General features: G+C 60.9%; 1 protein-coding gene across 1 annotated transcript in view; it reads right to left on the bottom strand.

Moving 5' to 3' along the window:
* Positions 1-14,181, bottom strand: part of LRRC38 (leucine rich repeat containing 38) — a 31,134-nt gene extending 16,953 nt beyond the window's left edge. Inside the window, exon 1 of the mRNA XM_025447897.1 lies at positions 13,533-14,181. Coding sequence (XP_025303682.1) covers positions 13,533-14,181 — 649 coding nt within the window. The remainder of the gene's footprint in view (positions 1-13,532) is intronic.
* Positions 14,182-18,122: the final 3,941 nt, after the last annotated feature.

The raw sequence follows: 18,122 nt of genomic DNA, 5'->3' as shown, positions 1-18,122 counted from the left end.
GGCAGGTGCTAAACCACTGAGTCACCCAGGGAGGGGGATCCCTTATTAGAAACAACCTGTGCGGGCAGAGAGGCCTTCACCTTTACCTGAGCCTCTACTTCCACAGGTGGGGGAACAGGCCCAGAGAGCCGCAGCTGCTTCCCTGTGGAAGACAATAATGCCCCCAAGAGGCTCACGTCCTAACCCACGGCATCTGTGATCATCGGGAAAGGGACTGTGCAGCTGAGGGATGAAGGGGCTTGAGACGGCCAGCGCTCCTGGCTCTCCAGGTGGGCCCAACGTCCCCGGGCTCCTGAGCCGGAGGAGAAGTGCCGACCCCGGGGAGGAGATGCCGATGCTGGACACGGAGAGGCCTCAGCGACGGGGACCACGAGCCGAGGGAAGGCCCGAGGAACACAGACACCCCGATTTCAGCCCGCAAGACCCGTTTTGGAACCCTGGACCTATGGAACTGTGAGATTCCAGATCTGTGTGATCTCCAGGCCCTGATTGTGTGATGATCTGTCGTAGGAAACCAAGAGAGCGCCCGGGATCACACGGGGAGGCGGAGGCGGAGCCCCGCCCGGGGTGGGGTGGGGTGTGGGGGGTGGTGGGACCCTCAGTCCTGAGCACCCGCAGCCCCTGAGCCTCTGGAGGCAACACAGGCGCCGATTCACAGCTGATAATAATAGCACTGGCGCGTGTTTCGGGCTTCCTGTGTGCCAGGCCCCGTGCCGAGTTATGAATATTGTCGTCCAGGCTTCATACACGTGACTACCGAAGCACAGAGAGGCTAAGGGATCTGCCCAGGCTCACGCAGCTAGCAGGTAGAGGAACGGGGTTCAAATGGCGGGGCTCTAAGTGCAGAGCCTGACCGACGAGCACCATGACCTGACCAGCAGCTGCTGGTGTTGGGGGGTTAGGCCTTGGCTTTTCACTAGTTCACCGTGTGGTTTAGGACAAGTCACCCGAGCTCTCCGAGCCGTGGTTTCCCACCTGAAAAATGAAGAAGGATAGACTGGGTAATCCTATAAGCTAAGCTTGAGTTTTCTGGAATGTTCCCTGCCAGAGAGCAGAGCTGTGGTCCAGGTCGCTGCCATGTCCTCCACGTTTGATGCTGAACCTGTTTTCACGCGTGTTTCGTCTGCTCTGGTTCCTGCTAAGACGTTCAGGTCATCCTTGGGTTCAGGCCAAGCTCCGGATCCGGAAAGCTCGCTGACGGGGTTTGGTTCTGAGCCCAAAGCAGAGGCTCCGGATCCGAGAGGCCTGGGCTTGCCGCTGAGGCACCCGGGTTTCCGGTATGAGATGCGAAGAAGCTGTACGGCGGCGAGTGACGAAGATCCTGGAGCCAGTCTCCCCGGGTCACACCCACCCAGGTCGGCTGGAACCGTCCCCTCCGGGCCACACGACAGACCCGGGGCCCTGCCGTCCGCCGCCGCAGCCCCGGCCCAGGTCCGGTCCGCACTGAGATGCGCCGCAGCTGTAAATACGCCCCGGACCTCGAAGACTTGGAACGAAGAAGACAGCGGAGCCAAGACTCGTGGGTGACTTTCCTCTGGGCGACAAGGGGAAGAACTGACATTCTGGATATGCTGGATTCAGTGGAATATTACAGTGGGTTTCAGCTGTTCATCTGCGGCTCGCTCTGTCTTTCACTGGGTGGGGCCGCCCTGGGGTGCTGAGCTCGGTGCCGGGAACACAGGAAGACCCCGGATAAATGAGCAGCGGGGCAGCCTGCTGGCGGCAGGTGGCAGGGACAACCTCGATCAAATACGCGAGAGCCTGACTTGGACCTTTAGTGCTTATTTCCCCTTGATCAATTGGAGCAATTTGCTTGGACGTCATAAAATCTGATGGCTGGACCCCAAAAATGGTTTTGGGAGGCTACTGAAGCCCAGTTCCCGGGGTGTGTGGGCCTGCCCTGGTGCCCTTACGCTAACTAATCACATCCGCAGTGACCCCGGTATTCATCACGTCTTTGACCTTCCGGGTTTCATTTAGCTTCGGCATCTTGGGGCCCTGCCACCTGGGGAGGGAACGCCCCCCGCCCCCCAGGGTTCGACACTTCCTAGGGACAGTAAACAACCTGAAGGCACACCTTCGCTAGGCAAACCGAGCAGTCCCAGTCCACACCCCCACCCACCTTCTTTGGTGGGACTCTTGCAATCTGGAACACTGTCTCTTGCCCTGAATGACGCCAGGGCCTGGATAACAGGGGACACCGCCCCCCCCCAGCCCCTGGCCTGCCCGAATTAATCAAACTAGCCAACCCCAAACTTGCCCAGCCCGCCTACCCTGCCCCTTCCTCCTGCAAAAACCACAACTGAAGATTCCTGCCTGTACTTTCCCATCATTTCCTCTGCGCCCTGAGCATCTCTGGTGCCTCCCTGCACGGCCCTGCGGGGCATCCACCCTTCTTGTCTCTAGGATCTAGGAGTGTTCAATTTCTTCCTTCGTACAGTCTTTTCTGTGTCTGCACGTCTTAACCAGGCCGGATTCAAACAAACCCCAGCCAGGGGCACCCGGGTGGCTCAGTCGGCGAGGTGTCTGGGCCTGGGGCTCAGTCATGATCCTCGGGCCCTGGGGTCGAGCCCTGCACCAGGCTCTCTGCTAAGTGGAGACTCGGCTTCTCCCTTGGCCCTCTGCCAGCCTCCCCACCCCGTTTGCTCTCTCTCTCCCAAATAAATAGAATCTTAAAAAAAAAAAAAAAATCCTAGTCATGTTTAAAATAGTCCTATCCCCAAATAAGGTCATCATCTGAAGGACTAGGAGTTGGGACTTCCACAAATGATTTGGGGAAACAGAGTTTAACCCATAGCATCCGCCTCCAATCATTCCCTGCTCAAGGATCTGTGAGAGCTCAAGTCAGGGTCCCAGCGGCAAACACGGCCCCCCCAAACTGGGTTATTTGAAGGGAGTCTAACAAAGGGGCTGCTGATGAAGATGTGGACTGGCCTCCAGAAGTCAGCGAGGGGTCGGTGCGGTACCCTGAGTCCAGCAGTGGGGAGGGGCGGCCTTCCCTGAGAGCCTAGGGGCGTCTGGAGAAGGAGGGAGACAGCTGTGGCTAAGGCAGGGGTGCACACCTGGCTGTCGCGGGCTAAAGGTAAGGTGGGGGGACATGGTACCTATCCACCGTGCCAACGTGGAAAAGCGCGCAGAAGAAAACGAAGAAGTGAAAAGCTCTGTGCCATTCTGCTAACGGCCAGACCACAGGGACGGCAAAAAGGCTGAGGCTTCCTGGAGAGGGGTTCCAGAGGAATACACAGGTGGAGCACAGGCCTCCTTTAGGACGGTAAGACCACCCGTAAGATACCGTGACGGTGGGTACACGTCACCCGTCTGCCCAAATCCAAAGGATGCACGCGACAAAGGGTGAACCCAGCGTACACTGTGGACTCCACTTAATAACGTTAATACTTTCCACGATGGTTCCTCAATTATAACAAATAACGCAAGGTGTCAGTAAGAGGGGAACTGAGGGGGCGGGGGCACATGGGAACTCTCTGCAGGGTCTGCTGAATTCTCCAGAAACCTAAAACCGCCCCTAAGAAATAGCCTATTAATTAATTTTTTAAAAAGATTTTATTTATTTATTCATGAGAGAGAGAGAGAGAGAGAGAGAGAAAGAGGCTCCATGCAGGGAGCCTGATGTGGGACTCGATCCCAGGATCACGCCCTGGGCCGAAGGCAGGTGCTAAACCACTGAGCCACCCGGGAATCCCCTATTAATTAATTTTTTTAAAAAATATGATAAAACCACTCTTTCACCCAGAGAAAATCACCAGCAGCGCCTGGCTGCCTACCCTTGCCAGTCATTTTTCTATGGGACTCAGTTCTTTCTCCTGGACTCCCGGGGGGCACGGGGCTCACCGCAAGCTTCCCCAACCTCGCCGCCCCTGCACTGGCTGGGAGCTTCCTTCCCCTGCTCAGCACCTCGGCCCCGTGCTCCCCGCTCCGGTCCCCAGCAGTGCACCCTAAAGCCCAGGTGTGCCCGTCGTCTAGCGGCTCCTGTGACCTGGACGCCCACCCTCCCTCCCGAGGCCCATCGAGGGCTGCCCGTCGCTGTTCTGAGGTTCTGGCCACACGACTGTCCGGGGGGACTGAAGACCTATAAACACCCATCCTGGAATTTTATGGGTTGACAATGGCCCTTCTCTTGCAAGCGCTCCCCATTTTCTTCCAAAGCTCCTTTATGTCAGCATTTCCTTGATCACCGGGGGGTGACAGGAGAGAAAACCAAAGCCCAGAAAAGTTGGTGACTTGCCCAGGTCAAGAAGCGGGGGCAGGAGGTCCTGACCCTTGGCTCTAAGCTCCCACGTGGCCACGGGCAACTTCCTTTTTTCTTTCCTTCCTTTCCTTCCTTCCCTTCCTTCCTTCCTTCCTTCCTTCCTTCCTTCCTTCCTTCCTTCCTTCTTCTTTTCTTTCTTTCTTTCTTTCTTTTCTTTCTTCTTTCTTTCTTTCTCTTTTTTTCTCTTTCTTCTTTCTCTCTTTCTTCTTTTCTTTCTCTCTTCTCTCTTTCTCTCTTTCTCTCTTTCTTCTTTCTTTCTTTCTTTCCTTTCTCCTTTCTATCTTTCTTCTTTCTTTTTTAAAATTGCACAAGCAGAGGAGAAGGAGCAGAGGGAGAGGGAGAAGCAGGCTTCCCACCGAGCAAGGAACCCAACGCGGGGCTCGATCCCAGGACCTGAGCCCAAGGCAGATGCTTCACCGACTGAGCCACCCAGGCAGCCCCGTGGTAACTTTCTTTTCTGATGCGGATAATCATGTATGATGGTCCTGTTCAAGGACAGATACCGTCTCACTGGTGTCTTGTGAATGAGCAAGGCTCTTCTGGTAACTGCTGGAGGGATCTCTTCTCGATAGGAGGTGGCAGCAGAGGGGAACATACTCTCACACCTCCTCATTTAAGACGCTTGCTGGGGGGCAGGACCGGTGCCAAGGAGCCCACCCCAGACGCTCTTGCTAGGAGCTGGAGGCTTCGGAGCCCCTCATCCCATGACCTGGAGGAGGCTGGCTCAGGACGGTGCAGGACCAGCCAAAGTCAGAGCTAGAGGGAGTCTTCTCCGCCGGCTAGCACGGGGCCCGAAACCTGAAGCCAGGAGGAGGAACGAGCCCCCAACATGTTTCTGGGAGCTCGGTCAGCGCAGTGCTCGAAGCTGCTCTTCACGTGCACGTGTGCTCGCTTCGGCTCCTGCCCTACCCTCTCCGAGGACTCCCACCTGTTGCCCCAATGGGCACCCGAGGTGATTTAGGGCAACTGAAGGAGGGACGAGCCTCACAGGTCCCACTGCTAGCTTTGGATGGAGCAGGGACCCAGACTCCGATTCCTGCCTCTTTGGTTTGCATTCAGCTCCGAGAATCTTCCCTTTAGTCCTGAAGGGCCCGCAGCTCCCTCTGGGTCCTGACCCCTGCCCCAGCCCTTGGCCCATAATGCGCCCAGAGGATGGGTGGGGGGCACGGGACACCAGAGACTCCCCGATCAGCAGCCTCGGAAGCACAGGGCCGGGCTGCGAGCCAGTGGGAGGATGTGCTGTGAGAGCACAGTCCCCATCTACGTGGGTCGTCGACTCTTGGGATTGGCCGCCAGTGTGACATCCAGTGGGATTTGCAAGGTCGTGTGCAGAGCTGGGCTGTTCATCGGCATTTCTGTGATTTGCATAAAGAGAAAAAACAGCTTCTGTGTGTGGCGGCGGAGGAGACTGCACCTCGAGTTTCTTCCCATGACGTCACTTGAGGTCAGAGGGCGGGTGCCATCACCTGTATCTGAGGACACCCAGGGCCCAGGAACGTTAGGGGATGCATCTGCCGTCAGACAGTCAACCGGAAGCACAGCCACGGTCACGGTCACGGATGCCTAGCGGCGGCCTGCCCAGACCCTCCCGAAACTCTACCCCACGCCCTGGCGGTCCCTGCGGATGGTGTCACCGCGGCCATCCTCTGCCCCGACAGGACCCAGAGGGGCTGCTCCCAAACCGAGCCTCCTCCTGGGACCTGGCAATTGGGACCAACAGAGCACAGCCTCCGCCACCGGGTGAGAGGGTGGAGAACGGCCGTCGGCGCTTGGAGAGGAGGGGAAAGACGGCGAGCAGCAGAGGCGAGAGCGCGAGAGAGGCTCGAGCCAGGGGGGCGCCCAGCAGGGCTCACCCACAGTACTGCCCGGCCCGGCTCGGGACCTGCACCTCCTGGAGACACCCCACAGCCTTCCCGGAAGCCTTCTGCTTGCTCACGCCAGGGGAAGCTGTTTCTCGTCCAGCGGGGTTCACGGAGCTCTGCGGCCGTGGAGACCCCAACGCCGTCCGCCCGCCCCTCATGCTGCACCTCGCAGAGCACAGGGCGCTAGGGCACCGGCCACCCCAGGACCCCCCGACGGCCGGCCCTGCATCTTGCCAGCGGTGCCCCAGCAGAGGGGCAGGCACGGCTGGCTCCCTCCCTCCACGGTGGAGAGCCTGAGGCTCGGGGGCCGTGGGGTTCGACCAGGACCCACCCAAATTTCCGGACCTCCGCCTCTGCTCAGGGATGTCTGGGTGCCTAGCCTTTGCTGACTGCGGCTGGGGACAAAAGCCAAGGCCGGTGATCTGAGCAGCGAAGGCCTCGGGCTGCGCGTTTGTCAGCCACAAGTGCCCGCGGCCCCACCGAGCTCCTTCCATGCGGCGCATGGCCCCGGGGGCCTGTGCTCCCACAGGGATGTGGATGTCTCGTGGACCAGGTAACATGGACTTCAGTCGGGGGCGGCGCGGGACCGCCCAGGCAGAGCAGTCAGGGAAGGCTTCCAGGATGTAGGGACATCCGACTGGGGACCTAATGCCGAGGAAGACACAGCCCCTTGAGGAGGAAACGTCCTAGCAGCTGGTGTGTCCCAGGGACACGGGGGGTCGGTGCGGCTGGGCTGGGATAGACGAGGCGGTGGGGGATGGCTTGTGGGACACGAGAGGGAGCTGGCTTGTTCTGAATGCAGTGGACCCATCAGAAGGCTTCCAGACGCGCCATTTACTGTTCCAGCCTCTGGGGAAGACGGGACGGAAAAGACGCATCCCGCGTCCTCCAAACTGGCCAGACCGGGAACTGCTGACGTCAAGCGGTGTCGCAGAGGTAGGAGCGTCCGGGGAGGCCCTACGGGAGAGCTCCCAGCCAGCGTTGGGGGCCCACAGGGCTGGAGGCTGGAAGGCTACGTGGGCACCAGGGGGGCAGAGAAGTAGAGGCGACGGGGGGCGGGATCCGGGGCCTGGAAGGGCCGGGCAGAGGCCCGAGGGCAGGAGGCCAGGCCAGCTCCCGGGCCTGCAGTCCCGCACCCAGGACAGACACGGGAAGCCGCGAATGTGCCCGACTGCGGGTCCTCAGGGCAACCCACGGGCATGCGTGGGGCTCCCGCGGTGCCATCACTGGCGCTGCCGGCCCGGAGGCCGCGGGGCCACTGAATCCCACGGGGTTCCTGGGGCCGCGGGGACCGGACGGCCACTGGCCCAGAGCTGGCGCTCGGCTGTGAGGCGGCCGGCGGCTTCACGACGTGAGGGGGCCTCTCTAGGACGGAGCCCCGACGGCATCCCCGGGCCGCCCTGCGCCAGGGACGTAGGTGCGCTGCCCTCCGTTTGAGTTAACCGACAGAGTGGCACAACCCATGTGACACTTCAGAGCGATCCAGTGTGTAGGACAGCGGAGCGGGACGTGGCCGGGCTCCCCGGGAGCCAGAAGACAGGGCGAGCTCGCCTTGGGTTCCGCTCGCGGCCCACTGGCCGCCAGGACTCCAGGCCCGGGTGCTCTAACGGCCGACGCTGGGCCCCGGACACGGGTAATGACGGGAGAGAGGACACCCCGCAACACCACTCTGACGCAGGGACCAGTTAAAGACGCATTAGCCGGTGCACACAGGACGTGTACGGACCTGTCGCAGACACGAGGGAGGCCGCCTGCCAGGAACATGACTCTTGGGTGTATAAACACACCCCAAACATCCACTCCACCGGTCAGATTAAAGAAACCAGATGGCGGGGTTTTGCCTATCAAATAGAAGACACATTTTAAAAATAATAATACACCAAAGTGGGAAAGATGCGGCAAGACAGGTGTTCCCCATTTGCCAATGGTGGCAGCTGCCCCGGGTGCAACTAGGCAAAAAAAAAAAAAAAAAAAGAAATATTTACAGAGGTTTAAAAATCACCATAGGCTCTCACTCCACATTTCCACTTCAAAGAATCCACCTCAAGGAAATAAAATACCAAGAGGCACCCCCACGTTTTCCGTATATGGGGTGTTTGGTTCAGCATTGTTTATGCACCAAAAAACTGAAGGGAAACAACCCACGTTTCTAACAATAGGAAGCGGTTTCAACGAATAGATCCATAAAATGACGTACTACGTGGCCCTTAAGTTACACCTTCAAGGAACTGTCCCGACGGGGAATTCTCATGGCTTAAGGAGAAAGAACAAATCAGTAATAAACGCAGAGCGCCACAGCAACGTGTTTAAAAATGTAAATGCGCACAGGAATAGAACAGAAGTAAAATACGGCAAAACTTTGACGGCGGCCGCGGGATTCTGGGTGGTTTCTGCCTCCTTCACGGTACTTATCTACATTTCCCACATTTCCAAGGAGCCTCTTATTTTACAACTGGGGAAATAAAACTGCTTTTATTTCTAAAGGGAAAGAAATAAGAGTCACCTTGGAGTCAGCTGGGAGAAAGGACCCGGCTCCCTTTGGCTGGGACACCGTTTACCTTGTCGGCCTGACGAGACTTCCCATTCATCTGCACAAGCCAGGCCCTCATCGCGTCGGATACGAGGAAAGGAAATGGGGTTCCCAGCAAGTGGGGGGCAGCTCCCCCCAGGGAGTGGTCAGTCAGGCCTGGGTGGAGGGTGGAGGGTGGAGGGTGGAACTCGTCCGGGGCTTTGCTGCCAGGACACCCCTTCCTAGAGAGGGGCTCGGGAACCTGCAGAGGCTGAGCCCCCAAATGCCTGCATGCTCCAGGCCCCATAGTGGACCTTCTCTAGGGCCTGAGCCCCCCGAGGGAGCCAGGGTCACCGACACAAAGCACGATCTGTGGTCCCCAATCGCCCCCCCCTCATGCTCCCAGCCCTTCCCTCCCCAGAACTATGCATGTCAAGGTCTCGGGGTGCAAGATGAACTCAGATCTCTTCGCTGGTGCTGAGGGCAGGGACCTGCAGGCCACATACACGGTGGTTAGAGAGGGAGGGGAACGAAGGTGCCTCCCACTCTGGGACCTGCATGTGCCCTTCCTGTGACATACCCTCGGCACGGTGTGGGCCGCATCCCTGGGGCAGGTGTCCGTGCACCTCCGAAGCCGAGCCCAGAGAGAGCCCCCTGCCTGCCTGCCACCGTGGTTTCTCAAACCCAGTAGCTTTTCCTCCCTGTGGCTCCCGGAGGGATGCTGGGGACAGGTGAGGTGTCCTGTGAGCCCAGAGTCCCGAGTGGTCTGGGTGCTCTGCTCCCCACCCTGCTGTGCAGAGACACGGCCCCCTAGATCCCAGTGGAAGGGTCTCTAGAGGGACCAAGCCTCCCCGGGGCCTCGATCTTCCAATCCTTAACACGAGGACAATATTCCCTTCCCTTGAAACCGTGTAATTTTAGAGTTAGAAGGAGCCTTAAAATCTTCCTGCCCACACTCCTTTGCTTGTGAAAGAAAAATCCGAGGTGCAGAGAGAGCAGGCAAGTCCTGCAGAGTCACAGCTAATGAGCTACTGACCCAGACAGGACCTCGGGTTTCTGGAGATGCAGCAAAAGGCCTCCAGGGCAGTTCTCAGGCTTCAGGATGTACTGCAAGCTCCTGGCCTGGGGGTGAGGAATGCAGGCCCTGGGCCCCATCCCCCAGCACCCCTTCAGTAGGCCCCGGAGGGAGTGGGGAGCGCAAGCTTCTGCATTTCAGCCAAGCTCCCACGGGCCTTCATTGCCCATCCGCCTCGGCGGCCGGAAGGAGACCCACCTCGGCCCTCAAAGCCCAAGGGGGTCACCCTGCTGCTCCGTGTCCCCAGACACTCGCCGCCCTCTCCCTCTCCACTGCGCAGCTCACCTGAGTGATTTCCAAGGACTCCCACCCACTTCCAGGTCCGGAGTCCTTTCTACTTAAAAAGGGATGGTCACCGTCCCCATGGCAACGCACTGTCCCAAACTGCCTGGGACCCACTGTCTCGCGGGAGAACCAGCAGACCTCTAGGCGCAGGACCGGGGGTGGCGAGGAGGTCAGCCAGCTGTGACCCAGGGCAATCGGAGGCTGGGCCGGGCCGTGTTGGGGACAGCCTCGCCCTCCCTCCTGATCTATGCCCATCAAGAAAAATGAGGTGCAGGGTCGGACACTCCTGAGGGCCAGCTCATCTCAGCCACCAACCACACGGCGTGCACAAGCCGACCTTGTGCAAACCACTGCGCTTCTGCGCGCCTATGTTGGATAGACCGCCAGGCACGCTTGTAAACTACAAAGTGACCCACACCACAAGGCGAGGCCGCCCGGGAAAATACGGGATGGCACGTGCTAATGGTGAATCTCAGAAAACAACAAATAGTTTCGTGGGTAAGTATATCCCACACTATTGCATGGGATATACTCATACTAAAATACGTAGATCTGAAATTCAGAGTTGATAAGGCATCCTGGGGGGGCCGGGGGGGGCGGGTTTCTTGTTTGTTTTCTCATTTTAGGTTTGTCTGCTTTGTTTTGTTGCTACTTTGGCTGATGGGCATCCCAGCTCCCTTCAGACCCAGCACCAGTGGGGAAGCTCCTCCTGAGCCTGCGGGCCCAGCCCTGCTAACCCCCAAAGGATCCCCGACAGGGGGGAAGGGAGGGGGGATCCGTCACCTCCGTCGCCTCCGCGGCCTTCCTCCCTCCCCACTGTGGTGTGCTCTGTGACGGGGCGCTCCCATCTAACTGTCAGAGCCAGTCAAGGTCACTTGCTCTGCTCCGTTCTGCTTCTCTGGGGGAGGGGACCGCAAGGCAGGGAGGGCAGGATCCCTTTGCTCCTGCCTTTGGATCCCCTCCCCTGAGAGAGGCAGGGCACTTGCCTACAAAACCCCAGAGCTTGGGCCCCCTGGAGCCCGATTTTCCTCTGCAGGACGTGGGCAGCCACATCGTGGCAGGGGGCTGGACACCCTGAGGTCCCGTGTGTCCCCCAGCTGTCGTTAACGCTCTGGGCCATCCATCTCTGGGCCTTCTGGTTCAAACGGGACAGTGCCAACAGCACTAACACACGGTATTGCTGTGCGTCAGGCGCTGTTCTAAGAACTTCATAAAACACCTTTTTAATCCTCCCAATAGCCCCCAGAGGTGAGCACTAATATCATCTCCATTTCACAGATAAGGAAACGGGGGGCGCAGAGGAGTCACACACGGAGCAGTAAGTCGAGGCAGGATTGGAACCGAGCCTGGGTCCTCAGCTACTTTGCACGGCGCCTCCGTGAAGACACGAGGAGTGCGGGGGGCCGGGGCGGGGGTGGGGGGAGCAGGGGGGGCTGGCATCCAGCAAGCACCTAGGCTGTGCTAAGCATCGCTGACCCCTGACAGAGCTGGTCTCATTCAAACCTCAAGGCAAACAAGGTGTGGGAGGCCGTTACTGCAGTCTGAAGTCAGGGGCAGGGAAACTGAGGCTCAGAGGGAAATGAGAGTGGAAATCAGAACCCCAGCCCCACACCCCACTCCCGGCAGCCAAGAGGTGCCGAAGCCCTCAGGCTCCCTCCCCGCTGCCTCCACCTCTCCCCAGGGAAGCAAACCAACCCTCAACCGGGGCCTGGACGCTGTTCCTTGCTCCGAGCCTGTCTGTCCCTTCTCCCCAGCCGCACACCCCCACCTGGTGGCCCTTTTCTTCCCTCTATCACAGACGGAGCAGAAATCACATCTTACAATCTCACCGCTCTTTCCGTCCACGACCCACATTATCTGGTTTGGATCCTGGCAACCACCCGCTCAAGTGGACCACCCGGCATTACCGTGTCCTAATTTCACGCCGGAGGGAGACAGGGCTCAAAAAAGTCAAGGGACCCGGCCAGACTCACCCAGGTTCTCCACCAGGACCCAAACCTATGTCCTCTGACTCCACAACCGGGGCTGTGTGGGGACCTCAGAGGTCAGTCAAAGCACTTTAGAGAGGAGGAGTCTGAGACCCAGACAGGACATGCGGCCTGCTCAAGGCCACAGAACCCAGACGGAAGGCTGCAGCCTCCAGGCCCCTAACCCCTCGCCTTCCTACGGTAACACATGGAACCAATGATACCGGCTCAATGACAGCAGAGGCCAATGATGCCAACGCCGCCAAAAGGCAGAGGCAGGAGCAGGGGGTTTCTGGCCTGACATCCCAGTGTCCAGGACCGTCTTCTGGGGGGAGGGTCAGGTGAACGAAGGCAGGCCAGATCTTTTTAGGACTTGCTCCCGGGGCTGAAAACGCCAGCTCAGGGCCTTGCATCTGGGCAGTGACTGCCCCGATGCCTGGGGTTCCTGCTTCGCAGAGTGAGGAGTGAAGATCAGAGGAATTCGGGGCATAAAGGAGCAACATCCCTGAAACCTCAGGAAATGGAAAAAAAGATCTACCAAAGCTAAATCCACGGCTCTGTCACCTTTTATAACGCGTGCCTCCCGGTTCTGGGTCTGAACCCTCTGGCTCCGCAAGGTCACTGCTGGGACTGGTGCTCACATGCCCACCGGTGGAAGGCTGGAACCCACCGAGGGCAGGGACATCCTGGGGCTCCCCATCCTGGGGGCTCCTCCCTATGGATGCTGGGGGCCCCTCTTCCCAGCTCTGTCTCTGCCTCCTGCCACTGGCCTTTGCAGGGCCCCTTAACTTCTGTGCCCTCTGTGTTCCCATCTGCCAAAGGGACCTGTACGTCCGCGTCGCCCCTGGAAAAGGGCACCAGTGAAGCAAGGGCGCAGCAGCCTGCTAAGGCTTTCGTGTTCAGCTTTTCACATCTGGGCTGAAAAAGCACAGAACTGCACATCTTTACTGCATCCCTGGCTAGCGGGCTGCCAGTACGCCGTGCCAGGACTATTTCTCTCCCCTCCTGGACAGAAGAGCAAACCTGGGAGCTGAGAAACAGAGCTGCTCAGGCTCTGCAAGCTGCCCGGGAGCCCGTAGAAGTGGCTGGATCCTTCTGTGTTCAGTGCAGCATGCATGATGGCACTCAGCTCTTTCCCACACAGTGCGGGGGCGGGGGGGGGGGGGTGTCTTCCACTTACAAGGGGCCCATCAGTAACCTGCACCCTGCCGTACTCTGACGCCAAGGCGGGTGAGTTGATCTCAGACTTGGGTAGCAGAGAAATGGGAGGTCCCTAACTTCGGAAAGTGAGTTGCTGGAGAAACAGGTGGAGAAGCATGGCATCGGGGCCCTGAGACTCCAGATGTGACCCTCCCCACCCACTTTCCCTAGCAGACTCCGGGGCCTGGGAACCTGCCACGGTTATTATCCGGGAGCCACTCGCCCGGGGCAGCTGCTCGCCGGGGCAACTGCTCGGTGCACTCAAGCCCCAGCTTGCAGGGGGGACCCAAGGCCCTGCGCCGGCCGCTCCCGGCTCCCTCCCTGTCACCCCCTGCCCGTCCCGCAGCCCAGCCTGCCGGCAGCTCACCTTTGGGCAGCTTGGACGCGTTCTCCTGGATCCAGGAGAAGAGGTGGGCAAAGTCGCAGTCGCACAGCCAGGGGTTCCCGTCCAGGCGCAGGGTGCGCAGCGCGGGCAGCGCGGCCAGGGTGGCCACGTTGAGGCTGCGCAGGTTGTTGTCGTTGAGCTCCAGCACCTGCAGCGACTCGAGGGTCTCGAAGGCGGCCTCGTGCACGCCCGCCAGGTTGTTGTTGGCCAGGCTCAGCTTGACCAGCCTGCCGGCCGAGCGGAAGGCGCCGGCGCCCAGCTGGGTCAGGTTGTTGTAGCTGAGGTCCAGGAAGGCCAGCTTGGCCGAGCCGCTGAACGTGCCCTCCTCCAGGGAGCGCAGCGAGTTGTTCCTGAAGTCCAGGTACACCAGGTCGCCGTAGAAAATGAAGAAGTCCTCGGGGATGCGCTGGATGCGGTTGCCGGCCACCAGCAGCTTGCGCACGTCCAGGGGGAAGGGGTCGGGCACGCTGGGCAGCCCGCGGTCGCGGCAGTCCACGGTGTGCGGGGCGGTGCAGGCGCAGCCCGCGGGGCACGCGTGTCCGGGCCGGAGCGGCAGCAGCAGCAGGAGGCTGCAGAGCCCGAGCGCGGCGCCGGCGGGGGCGGCGGGGGCGGCGGGGGCGGCGGGGCGCATGGCCGGGACCGCGGCGGGGGCGCGGAGGGCGCGGAGGGCGCGGAGGGGGCGCGCGGGGAGGGCGCGGAGGGCGCGGGGCGGGCGTGCGCCCAGGGCGCGCGGCGGCGGACCAGGGGAGTCGGGGCGGCGGGGCCGGGCGGGGGCCGGGCGGGGACAGTCGGGAGGGAGGGCCGAGGGAGGGCCCGCCAAGGACTTACCGGGACCGCAAATCGAGCCGCCGGAACCTCCCCGGGAGAGGCGGGGGCCACGGGGCCTGGCGCGCGCCCTGCGCCCCACGTGCGCCCCCCACCCCGGGACCCCGAGGCCGCGCCGGGGCCCCCACCCGCCCGCCCGCCGCCCACGCGCGCTCCCCGGCGCCGGCCGTCGCCACAGGGAAGGCCACCTGCGTCCCGCGGGCTCTGGCGGGCGGGGCTCCAGGGCGGTCGCTCTCCCTCCTCGCTCGGCCCGGTCAGGGAGGCGCGGGGTCAAGTGAGGCGGAGCCGCCTGGGTCCCCGCCAGGGCCGGTCAGCACTTTCCACCCGGCTGGAGCTCGTCAGGCCCCGGAATCCCCCCTGGCAGGACTAGCCCGGGCTGCTGGTCTGGGGGGGGGTGGGGACTGGGGTCGGGGCTAGGGGCAAGGGGGGGGCAGGGACCTGGGGGCAGAGGCTGGAGCAGGGGCTGGGGGCAGGGACCTGGGGCAGAGGCTTGGGAGCAAGGGCCCGGGGGTAGGGACCTGGGGGCAGGGGCTGGAGCAGGGGCCTGGGGGCAGGGGCTGGGGGCAGGGGCCCAGGGGCAGGGACCTGGGGGCAGGGGCTGGAGCAGGGGCCTGGGGGTAGGGGCTGGGGGCAGGGACCTGGGGCAGAGGCCTGGGGGCAGGGGCAGAGACCTGGGGGCAGGGGCTGGGGGCGGGGACCTGGGGGCAGGGGTTGGAGTAGGAGCCTGGGGGCAGGGGCTGGGGCAGAGGCTTGGGAGCAAGGGCCCGGGGTAGGGACCTGGGGGCAGAGGCTGGAGCAGGGGCCTGGGGGCAGGGGCTGGGGGCAGGGACCTGGGGCAGAGGCTTGGGAGCAAGGGCCCCGGGGGTAGGGACCTGGGGGCAGGGGCTGGAGCAGGGGCCTGGGGGCAGGGACCTGGGGGCAGGGGCTGGAGCAGGGGCCTGGGGACAGGGGCTGGGGGCAGGGAACTGGGGCAGAGGCCTGGCTCCTCAGTGATGCGGCCTGAGTTCCAGGGCCTGCACCTATCTGGACCCCGGTGCCCCATCTGTAGCGTGGGACAAGGTGATATGAATGATCCTGGTGGGAGATTTTCCTCCGGGGGAAACTACCCCCAAGCCAAGCTCCGTCTCCCACTCCTCCACCCATTTCAGAAATGGTTGAGGGATCCCGGCAGAGCCGCCAAGACATTGTCCTGCTGCTGGCTATTTTGGTCCAAATACCCTGGAATTGATAAGCTCCCACTGAACCAAAATAACCTTGGCAACAGCTGTTGGGCAACAGGCCCCCAGAGACCCTGCCCCGGTCCCCCGCCCCTACACAGACTGGTGGAGGCTCAGATTCTAAACCATAAGAGCTAAGCCCCAGCCTTTTTCCAAAGGTACATGCAGTCTCGATGCCTCCGATGGATCAAAAACCTGAGCCTCTGGGACGGAGCCAACAGCTCAACAGATGACAAGTGCTTGCAGAAGACCCGGGTGGAGGGGGGTTGGGTACAGAGTTCCAGGGAACAGCTCTTGGGGTCCTACAGCTCTTTCTCTGCTTACCCTCCGGGCCACCCTGCCAGACCCCCGGAATCCTGTGTCCCTACTTTCCCAGGAACCCCCACTTGCCTGTATGGCCCCCAGGTGCAGGGTGGAGCCCCCACCCTGCCCCACCCTGGCATCATCCCCTTGAAGAGGCACCTGCAAGGGGGAGGGGGAGGCATAATCTACCCTCCTAGAGTGGGCGAAAGTACCGGGACTGCATGAATGATGCCCTGCTGCAGTGTCACACAAAGCACAGGCAGGTGCAGGATCAAAAGGTCCCCCTATTGCGACTTTGCGGGGGCGCCCTGCTCCATCCCTTACAACCTCTGCCTTTCCGGGGTCGGGTTGAGGCAGGGCTCCGGGTGCTTACTCCAGGGCTGAGAGAGCCGGCCTGTCAGTGGTCTAAGCCCTCGGCGTCACTGTCTCAGGACATCTGGGTTTGGTTGGGCTCCCATCTCACACGTGCGCACCGCTGCGCCTGAGTCTCCAGCGTCCTTCCTGCCAGCTAGTCTGGTTGGCTGCAGCCCTGGCCTGGGGGTCCCACTGCGAGTCACCGAAACTTCCACAGGCCACTTGATCTCTCTGGGGATGCACTTCTCAGCCTGGGGTCCGTGGCCCCTCGGTGATGAACACTTTTCAGAATTAAAAAAAACGAACAACAACAATCTGGTGAAAACTGGGAAGGAGGCCTCCCAGAGTAACTGCTGCAGTTCTTGGTGACGGACCTGACGGCAGCCCTAGTTCTGCGCTGAGCAGACACCGGCACCCGCGGATGACTTTGACTAATGGACACAGAGCTGCGTTTCTACGTAAGAAATGCGGACTGTTTGGCAAGGGCTTTCGGAACGGGGATGCTTGGTGGTAAAATAGCATAAGGGGCTCCTGCTGATGAAAATGTAGAGAAATACCACTCCTGGCCTGAATTTCCTCATCTTGAAATGCGGCAGAAAATACCTTCTCTCTCCTCTTCCACAGACTATGTAAGGCCCACGTGGGGAAACACTGGTACAGGATGTGAGCTGAAGAGTATTTAGAGAAACACGGCCCGTAGAGGTGGCCCTAAGTCTTACTATGGCAGGAACTCCTTGTGTCTTGCTTTGAGTGTCCCCCGAAGTCCCTCAAATCTAAATTTAAGTGTTTTTCATTAATATTAGCAGAAGAAGACTCGGCTGGCCTTCGTGGGGAGCAGGGAGGGGGCCCCGATGTTCCAGAGCTCCTATCCCTTGGGAAAATGCAAACTTTGCCACCTCTGATTTTCCCCAGGCAAGGAAAACATAGCTGTGACCTCGGCAAGGTCACACCATGAGTCAGTGGTAGCTGCTGGAAATAGAACACAGGCGTCCTGACTCCCCAGCTGCTCCACTCACCCTGCTTCTCCCACCCCCACCCCCCAGCCCAGGAAGGGGGCCCCTCACAGCCGGATGGAAAATGTTGCAGGTGACAGGGACCGACCTTCAGAGACTTGGTCAGCTCCTCCTTTGTGGTGCCTGTTCAAGAGGCTCAGAACCTGCCGTGCCAAATACCCAAGGTATTCTAAGGTTTCAAAACCTCGCGTCACGCGTTTCCCAACGGTTCTCCTCCGGTGTCCCCGAGCCACAGCCACGCAGCACCTCCCGTCCTGTTTCATGAGTGGCCGCCGTCTGTCGCCCTGTGGGGTCGGGTCTCCCGATCTGTGTGGACGGTGGCCCCCAGGAATGCCCTCTGTGGGGCCTGCGCCCTGTAAACAGAAACAATCCTCAGTCGTGAGGTTTTCCCCCTTGGGTGGGCGGACCGACCTCTAAATCAGCCCAGATCCTCGGCCCGACACTATGAACGAGGTGATGCCAGCATGGTGTGTGCAGAGCCTGCATCTGGGAGCAGGTGCTGGGCCTGAGCGGCGAGTGGCTGGCGTTCGTGGCCATGTCATCTGCTACTGGTCGTATTGCCTCTGGCGAGCGCCCGCTGACCTGAGTGGGAGGCACGAGGACACCCCAAGGGCCCCAGGACCCGAGACCCGATCTGGGCCTTTGCCCGGGACAGCCGGAGGCCCCGGAACCCGCTCTCTGCTCCGTGCACGCGGCTGTGGCTCTGTTCCCTCCTTAGCCGCCAGCTCCACCTTCACCTCCTCACCTTCCCCCGCGTCCCGCCCGCTGCCCCTTCTCACTGCCCCACGGGGGCACCGCCGGCCGCCTGCACCGGCTCCATCTCTTCTAACCACTAGGTCTGGGGTGAGGAGAGCCCGTGA

This window comes from Canis lupus, chromosome 2, assembly GCF_003254725.2.
Source record: "Canis lupus dingo isolate Sandy chromosome 2, ASM325472v2, whole genome shotgun sequence".
NCBI lineage: Eukaryota > Metazoa > Chordata > Mammalia > Carnivora > Canidae > Canis > Canis lupus.
This window is presented reverse-complemented; position numbering and strand designations above follow the sequence as displayed.